Source organism: Coregonus clupeaformis, chromosome 14 (genome assembly GCF_020615455.1).
Source record: "Coregonus clupeaformis isolate EN_2021a chromosome 14, ASM2061545v1, whole genome shotgun sequence".
Classification (NCBI taxonomy): Eukaryota; Metazoa; Chordata; class Actinopteri; order Salmoniformes; family Salmonidae; genus Coregonus; species Coregonus clupeaformis.
The window spans coordinates 27,163,644-27,178,342 of record NC_059205.1 but is presented as its reverse complement, the minus strand read 5'-3'; the positions used below and the strand labels follow the sequence as shown (position 1 = coordinate 27,178,342).

At 43.7% G+C, this 14,699-nt stretch overlaps 1 protein-coding gene across 1 annotated transcript in view; it reads right to left on the bottom strand.

Annotated features, from left to right (window-relative positions):
• c8b (complement component 8, beta polypeptide) overlaps positions 1-14,699 on the bottom strand; it is a 42,589-nt gene that overhangs the window by 26,718 nt on the left and 1,172 nt on the right. Inside the window, exon 2 of the mRNA XM_045224858.1 lies at positions 1,144-1,283. Coding sequence (XP_045080793.1) covers positions 1,144-1,283 — 140 coding nt within the window. The remainder of the gene's footprint in view (positions 1-1,143; positions 1,284-14,699) is intronic.

Here is a 14,699-nt window from a genome sequence, read left to right as displayed (position 1 = left end):
CATCTCCACCAAAAGTGTAAGCTAAAGAATAGGACTAAATCAAATCAAAGTCAACATGAAATGCACTTTAAACAAAGTTTGATTTGATTTAGTCCTATTCTTTAACTTTGATTATTACTTTGTAGACAAACTGGAATTTGTTTGCAACCAAACACAATTCAATATCACTTTTGCAATACAGTAAATAGGCTATTAACTTGTCGGCAAGTTAACAAATTATATGTTGCATTCACATCTCTAACTAAACCCAAAATAGAATTTAGACAATAGGATTAAGCCAGTGGCTCAGATGAAACTATCCAATCATTAGATATCCTTCAAATGTTGATATTTGGTTGCGTTTTCAACCAAACACAATTCAATAATATTTTTGCAATACAGTAAATAGCCTTAACTTATCTTACAAACTAATGTAACAGTATTTATTCAACCTTGAGTAACACATCCATGGCCACATTTCGAGGTTAGCCTACTGTAACTATAAATGTCTTCTTATTTAATCATAGAAAGCGTGCATGTTCAAGATAGCATGCAAAGTTCGCAGGTAAGTGGAGATCTTCACAATTGCTGTAATAATCTGTGCAGAATCTCGAACAGCCTTGATCACTTGCACTATGTAATCTCAACTGCAATCCAGATCATTATTTTGTGCTATTAGATGACACACAGTGATAACACATTAAGTTGTATAAATGCAAAATATCTGACAATGTATTCCCATTTGAACTTTGTTGTGCTTTTAAATGGTTGAAACCGCAGTGATAACACATTTAGATGACAAATACACCAAAAATCAGACATTGTTTGTCCATTGGAATTTGGTTGCGCTTTTAGATTATTGAAAGCATAGTGATAGCACATCGGGAGTTCAACAAACTTCTGGCTGTCTTTTTGAGTGGGTGAATAAAGGTTAAAATCTCATTGATCAAAGTCTCAACCAAATATTGTCAACATTTCCCCGTTGAAATGACGTGGTGTGCCCAGTGGGTTTTCTCTCTTCTGTAGATGGATTTGTAACTAAATCTGGGTCCTGCAAAGACGCATCAATAGAGATGTCGGAATTCACTTCCTCTTTTACACCTGAATACCTCCACCCTCTTCAAAGCACTGTCCTCGTTATCAGACACTCACGCACACACACACCTTGAGCTTCATCATGGAGTCCTGGCACAGCTTGTCCCCGCGCGCTGCTGTCACCTCATCAATCCCAATCAGCTTGGCCTTGTAGCGCACGCCATCACCACGGAAACGCTTAATCAGCCCCGCCTCACTGCGGTCCTGACCTGCAGAGAGAGAGAGAGAGAGAGAAGGAGAGAGAGATGGGGGGGAGCGAGTGAGAGAGGAGGAAGGAGAACAATTATATTAGACAGGTACTGTAGGAGGGACATGTCAGTTCTGCTGATTTTAGTAGCTCAGAGGTGTGTGTGTGTGTCTGTGTCTATGTCTGTGCGTGCGGAGGTAGAGGGGTGCTGTAGGTGGGAAAATAAATATTTATGGAATATTAAGATGAAAGGTCTCAGGAGAAAATGTCTCCCTGATGAAGGCTATGACGGCGAAACACATCAGGGGATTTTTAGAATATGTTCTACTGAACAACATGCCACTGCAATAAAGGACTTTTTATACCGTGAAGAGTGTCTCGGTCCTCCTTGTTTTCTGACTGAAAATTGGAGCAGTGAAAAAAAGAAAATTGAAAATCGAAAAATGAAATCTATTCTGCAAAGGACTAATATGCCAAAACATAAATAGCCCACTGTAGGAGTAAACCAAATCAGATAACAACTTGACAATTTAACAATCCAGAACCACCTATCCCTGCAGGACATTCCGGGAGCTAGGGTGTGGGCTGACCGGGGGGTAGGGGGTCAGAGGGTGGTCACTGCACCCCCCCCTCTGTTCCCATGGGAGCTGTTGGCTGGTGATAAACATCATGAAAGGCTGCTATTGAGAGGAATCATCTCGGTCCAGCGCACGCCCACAATCCCATAAGCCCCCTATAGGTGATGGATGGATGAGAAAAGAGGAAGGAGGGAGAGAGGGAAGAGAGAGGCAGAGGGGGAGAGAGGCAGTGGGAGTGAGGTGTGGGAGATGGAGGAAAGATCTTTCTCTGGCTAGCTACAAGCTCTTTTGATACAAACAAAAAGTATGTGGACACCCCTTGAAATTAGTGGATTCGGCTATTTCAGCCACACCCGTTGCTGACAGGTGTATAAAATCGAGCACCTAGCCATGCAATAGACAAACATTGGCAGTGGAATGGCCTTACGGAAGAGCTCAGTGACTTTCAATGCGGCACCGTCATAGGATGCCACCTTTACAATTTAAAGTCCTCTGTAGCTCAGCTGGTAGAGCACGGCGCTTATAACGCTAAGGTAGTGGGTTCGATCCCCGGGACCACCCATACACCAAAAAAAATGTATGCACGCATGACTGTAAGTCGCTTTGGATAAAAGCGTCTGCTAAATGGCATATTATTTTACAACAAGTCAGTTTGTCAAATTTCTGCCCTGCTAGAGCTTCCCCGGTCAACTGTAAGTGCTGTTATTGTGAAGCGGAAACGTCTAGGAGCAACAACGGCTCAGCCATGAAGTGGTAAGCGTTCTCTGGAGTGATGAATCACGCTTCACCATCTGGCAGTCAGATGGACGAATCTGGGTTTGGCGGATGCCAGGAGAACGGCTAGGCTCCTTAGTTCCAGTGAAGGGAAATCTTATCGAAAAGCATACAATGACAATCTGATTGATTCTGTGCTTCCAACTTTGTGTCAACAGTTTGGGGAAGGCCCTTTCCTGTTTCAGCATGACAATGCCCCTGTGCACATAGCGAGGTCCATACAGAAATGGTTTGTCGAGATTGGTGTGGAAGAACTTGACTGGCCTGCACAGAGCCCTGAACTCAACCCCATCGAACACCTTTGGGATGAATTGGAACGCCGACTGCGAGCCAGGCCTAATCGCCCAACATCAGTGCTCAACTCTTGTGGCTGAATGGAAGCAAGTCCCCGCAGCAATGTTCCAACATCTAGTGGAAAGCCTTCCCAGAAGAGTGGAGGCTGTTATAGCAGCAAAGGGGGGACCAACTCCATATTAATGCCCATGATTTTGGAATGAGAGCTGGTGTCCACATACTTTTGGACATGTAGTGTACGTCCGGCCTCTCTGTCGGTCTCTCCTGTCATCGTCCTCCCCCACCTAACCATCGCCTTGACACTGACATTTTTCTCATTTTGTTTTCCCCTCCGCTGTTTTGATTATGTTGGCCCAAACCCTCCACTTGTCTTTGTCTGTGAGTAACCTGTCTCTACATAACCTGTAGGTGGTTTGTCTGTGTTAACCGTCTGCTGCTGCTGACACACACACACCGCTGACACACAGGGATAGTGGTATTTCAATTCAAGGTCGACGGCACCTTGGAGAGTTTAGACTATTTCAGACCCCGCTCTGCCTCACTATTATAGGTCAAGAGACTGTATTGTATATCACATCAGTTAGCAGAGCATTTTAAACAGGTTGCATGGCTAAGGTCTGTGCAATAGAAGCAGGACAGCCTTTAATATCCCTAACAAAAAACATCAAGCCATATTACACCAAATGAGCTTATTCCACCACTGAAAACATATGCCATCCACATGCCACATCTTACAGAAATGTAATTTGAGTTTCCCCCTCACTGAATATTTCAGTGAAATAGTATGTCAGTGTTTATATTCCCCGGGAAGTAGAAATAGGAAGTGAAAAAAAGGCCAAATTAAGTGGCCCTGCGAATGAAGTTGAAACGTGGAGAGCCTGTCGTCATCTTGGGGACGGCAGGCTCATAGTAATGGCTGGAACGGAATTCATGGAATGGTATCGACGACATCAAACACATGGTTTCCGTGTGTTTGATGGAATTCCATTTACTACATTCCAGCCATTAATATGAGCCGTCCTCCCCTCAGCAGCCTCCTGTGGTACACACTCGCTCACTAATTCATGAGGGCTCAACTCTCTAAAGGGGGGAGAGGGCTTGAAGATGCTTAAGTCATTAAACTCTCCAAGTAGGTGAATGTCAAATCTGGGGTCTAATTCATGCTTGTTTCTCTGCTAGAGGATAGGCCTAGAAAATGAGGCTCATATAGTCACCGAGCGTTGGAGACCAGTCTAATGCATTATCAGCTGGCATGCATGATCTATAACTATAAGGGTGAAACTACATTACACATATTTTTTGTGCTGTTCATTTGAAAGATCATCCCTTCCCTATATTCATTCTTTACTAAATGTGTTTTACTGTACCACATCATCATCTCAAATCTATCCACATTTCCCATACTGTGTGTCATATTGAATTTGTATTATAGCGTGCATCTTGATGTATTGCATCATACACTTCAACATACAGAATGCTGCATCATAAAACAGCTTATAAAGTGCATCATATCATATATCATCTATCATCAAGTCTTATCTAAATATATTGTACTACTACAGTACTGTATCATCCAGTGCTTCCCCCCCTATCTGAGTCCCCTAAGCAGATTGCTGCTTTGCACTGTACTGAATGCCAACTGTGTAATCACACTTGAGGAGAGATTTAGTAGATTTATGCAAAGATCTACAAAAAACCCAAGCAGCCCTCCCTGCATAGGAAATTCTAGCATGGTAACCCCTGCAGTATATGCCCAGGGTTCACATCACGGTGAGTGCACAACCGCTGCAGGGAATGAGGATGTTGCTTGCATGATGTTTCCAGCTTTGGGAAGAAGCACAATATGACACACACTCTCTTGGCCCCTGGAAGTGCTTACAAAAAGGGTGCGCAAGTCCCTACTCCTTATTCTGTGATTTTGAAGTCTCAGAGAGTCAACATATGCAGAGTAGCTTGCTAGGCTAGCCACATGAAAGTATAGCAGGCACTGCTAGAACCCTGTTTTTGTAATAGAGCGTGGGTATAGTAGTGGAACTGTAAACATAGGTTTCTGGAGCAATTCAGACTAAAGCGCTCCAGTTACCCACCTGAGGCGAAAATACCTCAACCTACTGAGAGGACAATTACCGCTAGCCCTGCTCCATACCAGTTTGGAAGTAGAGTCAGTGGACTAGCTGGCTGTGAGAAGATAGTGGCTGCGCCCCCCGCTTCAGTAAAATGGGGACGAGGAAAGGACAGATGGCATGATGGCACCAGATGGAGAGTCATAAGTGGCCCTCCAGATACGAGATGTTGGCAACAAGAACTTTGGTTCGGGAGCCCAGCCTCTAAGGAAGCTTAACCTTTGAACTTTACAGAGGCTGTTACCCATCTATCCATGCATCAGTGTCTATTTATGATATGAATGTATACATGTGCAATATGAATGTATGTATTGCTACAATATATTTGTATGTATGTATGCATCCATATTTGCATCCATTCATCCATTCATCTGTCTTTTTGTCTGTCTGTTCATTCACAACTCAGCTTTAGACAGTCTTACAGAATGTTCTCCTGTCATGTCTCTGCTTCTAGTCTTCTGAGGCTGAGTGTGAAGGCCTGACTAGAGTAGATTAGGGCAAATCTGTCTGCACCATCTGCCACCCCTTCCCTTTACCTTCCCTTCCTTTCCATCCCCTGTGTGTGGATGAAGTAACGTTCACAAGCCTCATCACACACACACACACACACACGTTTACTAAACATTATACACACATTCCCTGACCCCATGCACACAGACTTGGAATTAGAATATAACAGTAAGGCAGAGTCCCGATTCTCCACTTTCTCGCATAGATTTAACAAAGGTGGAACCTCAATCCAGCCAATGCAACACCAATCCTTTTAAATCCATGAGGGGGAATGTGCAAGTGCAGACCTCTGGAAAAGGGTGGAGAATTGAGCCTAGGTCTACACTGTGTAGCAGTGAACACACTACAGACGAGATGATGGGGTGCCTTTTGAATGAATCGTTAAACCAATTAGTGAGTTAACTAAGGGTATTTTGCACATCATCAATGCAGTGGATAATACATTGATCACATCAGTTACACAAACTTATTGATGTGCTTTGGCTGGGTAGTTATGGTCAGGTGACTCTTTAGCAGGGGGCAAATGACAGAATCATTACAGCAATGATTACAACAGTATGATCATGTGCCCCCCAATTTGATGCTTTTTCAGGATAAATATACAGAATATAGATTATATTCTTGACAGAATGAATACAAATACACTATATATACAAAAGTATGTGGACACCCCTTCAAATTAGTGGATCTGGCTATTTCAGCAACACCCGTTGCTGACAGGTGTATAAAATCGAGCAGAGTCATGCAATCTCCATAGACAAACATTGGTAGTAGAATGGCCTTACTGAAGAGCTCAGTGACTTTCAACGTGGAACCATCATAGGATGCCACCTTTCCAACAAGTCAGTTCTTCAAATTTCTGCCCTGCTAGAAGTATAAGTGCTGTTATTGTGAAGTGGAAACGTCTAGGAGCAACAACGGCTCAGCCGCGAAGTGGTAGGCCACACAAGCTCACAGAACGGGACCGCCGAGTGCTGAAGTGCGTAGCGCGTAAAAATCATCTGTCCTCGGTTGCAACACTCACTACCGAGTTACAAACTGCTTCTGGAAGCAACGTCAGTACAAGAACTGTTCAACGGGAGCTTCATGAAATGGGTTTCCATGGCCGAGCAGCCACACACAAGCCTAAGATCACCATGCGCAGTGCCAAGCGTCGGCTAGAGTGGTGTAAAGCTCGCCTCCATTGGACTATGGAGCAGTGGAAGCGCGTTCTCTGGATTGATGAATCACGCTTCACAATCTGTCAGTCCGACAGACAAATCTGGGTTTGGCGGATGCCAGGATAATGCTACCTGCCCCAATGCATAGTGCCAACTGTAAAGTTTGGTGGAGGAGGAATAATGGTCTGTGGCTGTTTTTCATGATTCGGGCTAGGCCCCTTAGTTCCAGTGAAGGGAAATCTTAACGCTACAGCATACAATGACATTCTAGGTAATTCTATTCTTCCAACTTTGTGGCAACAGTTTGGGGAAGGCCCTTTCCTGTTTCAGCATTACAATACCCCAGTGCACAAAGCGAGGTCCATACAGAAATGGTTTGTCGAAATCGGTGTGGAAGAACTTGACTGGCCTGCACAGATCCCTGACCTCAACCCCATCGAACACCTTTGGGATGAATTGGAATGGCTACTGCGAGCCAGGCCTAATCGCCCAACATCAGTGCCCGACCTCACTAATGCTCTTGTGGCTGAACGCAAGCAAGTCCCCTCAGCAATGTTCCAACATCTTCCCAGAAGAGTGGAGGCTGTTGTAGCAGCAAAGGGGGGACTATCTCCATATTAATGCCCATGATTTTGGAATGTTCGACAAGCAGGTGTCCACATACTTCTGGACATGTTGTGTATATTGAGTTTGATGGCCTCTCAAGAAACATGTCGGTGCATGACACCTCTGAGTAGCCGATGATGGCATAGTCAGACTTCTGATGATAAATTGGTTAACTAGAGGGAGTTTGAGAAGGCACCATTACCTAATAGTGATTGGAATAGAAGATACAGTGGAACTGAAATTCATGGGACCATAATGGTAATTTCTAGGGCATCTCAACCCTGCCAGCTCAATAGACATAATAGAGGTTACTGACTGTAGATTTTAGTTTTTTTAGTTTTTAAGTGAGCCATTTTTTTGCACAGATCACAGTTAGCGAGCAACAGTTGCTATGGAGATTGAGTGAAGTGATTCCATCGATGGGCAGAGGGGATACTTGCTTTTACCATCACAGGCAAATACACACACACACACACACACACTGCAGCAAGGGTTTTATTTTTTTTTATGTCTGGTCTGGCTATGGAGAACACCATGGATCGAAATCGCTCAAACAAAAGGGCTCAAATCTAACAGGCTAAAATGATTTGTCCTCTATTGTACGTGGGTTGTACCTCTTTTCATTCATACGATTTATGGCTTATTAAATTTTTTTAACAAATAAAATAATTGGGAGAAATCACAGGAATGCACAATGAGAGAAATAACCAAATTGCCACTGAAAACACACTTACATTAACCTACTCTATAATCCACCCAACCACCTAGACAAACAAACACAGGCTTTGTCTAAATCTCTGCCATCCATCCATCCATCTAGGCCCTGCCAATACACCTTGAAAGGGTCCTTCACCCAGCCCCAGTGAGTCACCTCTCTGAGCCCAGTGCTGTATGACAGTGTGTATCAATCTCCATGCTAACCCCATTTCCATTTCTATGAATCTAAATGGCATATCCAGTGATAGCTACAACTCCCCTGCAGCAGCAGCACAGCTGATTAACATGCTAAAGCCTGCGCTGATAACCTTCTCTGATAGCCTCTCCAGTCTCTCTCCGCCAGTGGCCCTGCACGTCGCATGGCCACATGCGTAATAGGCCTCCTTCTCTCTCCCCTCATCCACTTAACTCAAATCCTCCAGCCCGGCCATTTATCTGGTGTGATCTGACAGACGGACCCAGTGAAACGGCCACAGAGGACCTGGCCCCAGAGTCCTGCTACTGACGCTTCTGTTCTAGGAGAAGCCAGATTTACTGTACCACTGGAGTGGCTTTATTCATGGACACAGAGATGGGAGGGAGGGATGAAAGGAGAGAAGGAGAGGGCTAGAGAGAGACAAACATGAGCCATTTCTCTTACTTTCTTTCTCTCCTTCTCTCCCTCACTCCCTCTCTCTCTCAACTCTCTCTTTACTCTCCCTCTCCCTTTCAGCCAATTCAATCCCATTTCAATCTCGCTGTGATTTTTCAGAGGCTGCCTCGGCCTATTACATCACTTATGCTGTTGATCAAAGCGACAGGGTGTGAACTCCCCCGAACATGACACCTAAATCATGACACTACCAACCCCCGGGCTACAGCCAATAGCTGCTCTAGAACTGCTGCTGCATCTGGATGAATCCCTGGGTGGAGCAGCACAGCTCTGGAGTCGTGCTCTCTCAATTCAATTCAATTCAATTTAAGGGCTTTATTGGCATGGGAAACGTATGTTAACATTGCCAAAGCAAGTGAAGTAGATAGTAAACAAAAGTGAAATAAACAATAAATATTAACAGTAAACATTACACTCAGAAGTTTCAAAAGAATAAAGACATTTCAAATGTCATATTATGTATATATACAGTGTTGTAACAATGTGCAAATAGTTAAAGTACAAATGGGAAAATAAATAAACATAAATATGGGTTGTATTTACAATGGTGTTTGTTCTTCACTGGTTGCCCTTTTCTTGTGGCAACAGGTCACAAATATTGCAGCTGTGATGGCACACTGTGGTTTTTCACCAAGTAGATAAGGGAATTTATCAAAATTGGGTTTGTTTTCGAATTCTTTGTGGATCACTGTAATCTGAGGGAAATTTGTGTCTCTAATATGGTCATACATTTGGCAGGAGGTTAGGAAGTGCAGCTCAGTTTCCACCTCATTTTGTGGGCAGTGTGCACACAGCATGTCTTCTCTTGAGAGCCAGGTCTGCCTACGGCGGCCTTTCTCAATAGCAAGGCTATGCTCACTGAGTCTGTACATAGTCAAAGCTTTCCTTAAGTTTGGGTCAGTCACAGTGGTCAGGTATTCTGCCACTGTGTACTCTCTGTTTAGGGCCAAATAGCATTCTAGTTTGCTCAGTTTTTTTGTTTGTTCTTTCCAATGTGTCAAGTAATTCTCTTTTTGTTTTCTCATGATTTGGTTGGGTCTAATTGTGTTGTTGTTGTTGTTGTTGTTGTTGTTGTTCTGGGGCTGTGTGGGGTCTGTTTGTGTTTGTGAACAGAGCCCCAGGACAAGCTTACTTAGGGGACTCTTCTCCAAGTTCATCTCTCTGTAGGTGATGGCTTTGTTATGGAAGGTTTGGGAACCGCTTCCTTTTAAGTGGTTATAGAATTTAACGGCTCTTTTCTGGATTTTGATAATTAGCGGGTATTGGCCTAATTCTGCTCTGCATGCATTATTTGGTGTTTTACGTTGTACACGGAGGATGTTTTTGCAGAATTCTGCATGCAGAGTCTCAATTTGGTGTTTGTACCATTTTGTGAATTCTTGGTTGGTGAGCGGACCCCAGACCTCAGAACCATAAAGGGCAATGGGTTCTATAACTGATTCAAGTATTTTTAGCCAGATCCTAATTGGTATGTCAAATGTTATGTTCCTTTTGATGGCATAGAAGGCCCTTCTTGCCTTGTCTCTCAGATCGTTCACAGCTTTGTGGAAGTTACCTGTGGCGCTGATGTTTAGGCTGAGGTATGTATAGTTTTTTGTGTGTCTAGATGGAATTTGTATTTGTGGTCCTGGCAACTGGACCTTTTTTGGAACACCATTATTTTTGTCTTACTGAGATTTACTGTCAGGGCCCAGGTCTGACAGAATCTGTGCAGAAGATCTAAGTGCTGCTGTAGGCCCTCCTTGGTTGGTGACAGAAGCACCAGATCATCAGAAAACAGAAGACATTTGACTTCAGATTCTAGTAGGGTGAGGCCGGGTGCTGCAGACTGTTCTAGTGCCCTCGCCAATACGTTGATATATATGTTGAAGAGGGTGGGACTTAAACTGCATCCCTGTCTCACCCCACGGCCCTGTGGAAAGAAATGTGTGTGTTTTTTGCCAATTTTAACCGCACACTTGTTGTTTGTGTACATGGATTTTATAATGTCGTATGTTTTTCCCCCAACCCCACTTTCCATCAATTTGTATAGCAGACCCTCATGCCAAATTGAGTCAAAAGCTTTTTTGAAATCAACAAAGCATGAGAAGACTTTGCATTTGCTTTGGTTTGTTTGTTTGTCAATTAGGGTGTGCAGGGTGAATACGTGGTCTGTTGTACGGTAATTTGGTAAAAAGCCAATTTGACATTTTCTCAGTACATTGTTTTCACTGAGGAAATGAACTAGTCTGCTGTTAATGATAATGCAGAGGATTTTCCCAAGGTTGCTGTTGACGCATATCCCACGGTAGTTATTGGGGTCAAAATTATCTCCACTTTTGTGGATTGGGGTGATCAGTCCTTGGTTCCAAATATTGGGGAAGATGCCAGAGCTAAGGATGATGTTAAAGAGTTTAAGTATAGCTAATTGAAATTTGTGGTCTGTATATTTTATCATTTCATTGAGGATACCATCAACACCACAGGACTTTTTGGGTTGGAGGGTTTGTATTTTGTCCTGTAGTTCATTCAATGTAATTGGAGAATCCAGTGGGTTCTGGTAGTCTTTAATAGTTGATTCTAAGATTTGCATTTGATCATGTATATTTGTTTGCTGTTTGTTCTCTGTTATAGGGCCAAAACGATTGGAGAAGTGGTTTACCCATACATCTCCGTTTTGGATAGATAGCTCTTCGTGTTGTTGTTTGTTTAGTGTTTTCCAATTTTCCCAGAAGTGGTTAGAGTCTATGGATTCTTCAATTACATTGAGCTGATTTCTGACATGCTGTTCCTTCTTTTTCCGTAGTGTATTTCTGTATTGTTTTAGTGATTCACAATAGTGAAGGCGCAGGCTCAGGTTTTCTGGGTCTCTATGTTTTTGGTTGGATAGGTTTCTCAATTTCTTTCTTAGGTTTTTGCATTCTTCATCAAACCATTTATCACTGTTATTACTTTTCTTTGGTTTTCTGTTAGAGATTTTTAGATTTGATAGGGAAGCTGAGAGGTCAAATATACTGTTTAGGTTTTCTACTGCCAAGTTTACACCTTCACTATTACAGTGGAACGTTTTGTCCAGGAAGGATTGAATTTGTTGTTTCCTAATTGTTTTTTGGTAGGTTTCAACACTACTTTCCTTCCATCTATAGCATTTCTTAATATTATTCAGTTCCTTTGGCTTTGATGCCTCATGATTGAGTATTGCTCTGGTCAAGTAGACTGTGATTTTGCTGTGGTCTGATAGGGGTGTCAGTGGGCTGACTGTGGACGCTCTGAGAGACTCTGGGTTGAGGTCAGTGATAAAGTAGTCTACAGTACTACTGCCAAGAGATGAGCTATAGGTGTACCTACCATAGGAGTCCCCTCGAAGCCTACCATTGACTATGTACATACCCAGTGTGCGACAGAGCTGCAGTAGTCGTGACCCGTTTTTGTTGGTTATGTTGTCGTAGTTGTGCCTAGGGGGGCATATGGGGGGAGGGAATGCTGTCACCTCCAGGTAGGTGTTTGTCCCCCTGTGTGCTGAGGGTGTCAGGTTCTTGTCCAGTTCTGGCATTTAGGTCACCACAGACTAGTACATGTCCCTGGGTCTGGAAATGATTGATTTCCCTCTCCAGGATGGAGAAACTGTCTTCATTAAAGTATGGGGATTCTAGTGGGGGGATATAGGTAGCACACAGGAGGACATTTTTCTCAGTTGAGATAATTTCCTTTTGAATTTCTAACCAAATGTAAAATGTTCCTGTTTTGATTAATTTAATAGAGTGAGTTAGGTCTGCTCTATACCAAATTAGCATACCCCCGGAGTCCCTTCCCTGTTTCACACCTGGTAGTTTGGTGGATGGGACTACCAGCTCTCTGTAACCTAGAGGGCAACCAGTGGGTCCGTCTCCTCTATACCATGTTTCTTATAGGATGACAATGTCTGTATTTCCGATTTCTTTGGTGAAGTCCAGATTCCTGCTCTTTAGGCCAAAGGCAGATGACCTCAGGCCTTGGATATTCCAGGATGAAATAGTGAAGGCTTTGTGTTCCATAAAGTGTCTAATGTTGTTGGTTGTGTGGTTTGGCCTCAGGCCAGTAATTGTGAGCAGAGCCTGCTGAGCATCTGGTACATGCCATTGGCTTGGGCTAGTGTAAGAGTGGGTGTTGGGCCTGTTTGCCTGCTCACGGCCTGGGCGTATGTGTGACTTTCATGTTGAGGCCCTCTTTGTGGGAGTGGGGGCTTGGGGTGGGTAGGAGGGGCATAGGTCTGATCTGAGGGGGGCCTAAATGGGGTGTGGGCATGGTTGACTTGGGGGGAGTTAATTGGTGGGGGTGGGGGTGTAGATGTGGTTGATGGTGCTGTGGTCTGGATGTAGGTCCTCTCTGCGGGGGTCCTCTATGTGTAGGTCCTGGGGGGGGGGGGTCCCGCAGGTCTGGGAGAGTGTCTCGCTGGTCTGGGCGAGGTGTCAGTTGATCTGTTGCTCCTGTGTGAGGTGTTGGGTCTGCGGTTGAGGGCGATATCCTTTAGGGTCCGGGCGAAGTTGGGCACTGCTGCCTTGTATAGGTGGACCTGGTCATAAAGGCTGTTCACGTCCAGGGTGGAGTGGTGGGCCAGGTAGACATTTGGTTTTGATGCACAGTGACGGGAAATACTTGCGTTTACCCGCTGTATGGTAGCAGGGTGGAAGTCTTTTCGTGGTAACAGGGTTGAGATAACCACTTGTGCATTGGGGAAAGTAGAAGAAGCTTTTTCTATCACTCCCTTGAGGGATGTGGCCACCCTTTCCTGCTGTGTTCTCAGGTCGTTTGTGCCTGTGTATCTCTCTCTCTCTCCCTCTCTCTCTCTCTCCCTCTCTCTCTCTCTCTCTCTCTCTCTCTCTCTCTCTCTCTCTCTCTCTCTCTCTCTCTCTCTCTCTCCCGCTCCCGCTCTCTCTCTCTCTCTCTCTCTCGCACTCTCTCTTTCTCTCTCTCTTTCTGTCGCTCTCTCTGTTTCTATCTCTCTTTCTCTGTCTCTCTCCCTTCCTCTATGTATCTCTCTGTCTCTCTTTCTCTCTCTCCCTCTCTCTCTCTGGCTGTCTCTCTCCCTCTGTCTCTCTTTATCTCACGTCTTTTCTGTAACTGAAGGCTGCCTGAAGGTTTCTCTGATAGGGGGAATGATATTTATCTACAATGACTACAATTACAGTTTTTCTAAGACACTTTTAATGAAACTGGGGTCCACTTGATCTCCATCATAACCTAATGAGCCCTACATTATTAATTTTTGTGAAACTGTAAGTCCTTTCTCATTGCTTTCACACACAATGCAAATGCTAAGCACATTTTTGCATAACAGTAAACACAACTCTACAAAAGACGCAAAACTAATTTGAGTAAATCATGACAACAAAATTAAAACATTTGGTTACAGCTGACACAAATTACGCTCATGAATGTGAACCTCTTTTGCACGTGTGCAAACGTCTTCGCACAATTGTTCAATCAGCAATCAGTCCCTGTTCATGCATAAAAGAGGTCAGCTTCAAATCAAATCAAATCAAATGTTATTTGTATAAATATAAAATATTACGAAATAAAAGTAACAAATAATTAAAGAGCAGCAGTAAAAATAACAAAAGCGAGGCTATATACAGGGGGTACCGGTACCGAGTCAATGTGCGGGGGCACCGGTTAGTCGAGGTAATTGAGGTAATATGTACATGTAGGTAGAGTTATTAAAGTGACTATGCAAATAGATAATAAACAGAGAGTAGCAGCAGCGTAAAAGAGGTAGAAGAGAACCTCTGAGTTGCTGTTTGCAAGAACGGACCGAGTAAGAGGCAGAGGGCAAGGACAAAGGAGAGGTAGAGAGGCCCACAGAGGAATATAGTTCAGCTCTCAGTTAAAATGGGAAAAGGTCAAATAAAACCTTTTGTTTCTGGATATTCATGCTCTTGAGTGACATTCTTTCTGAATTGGTCATCTTTGGTAAAACCATTTTAGGAAAAAAGAACACAGCCCATGCTGTGATCATATGTTTTCTTGCCTTTTATGGTGCATACTATAATCATAGTATCAACAAAT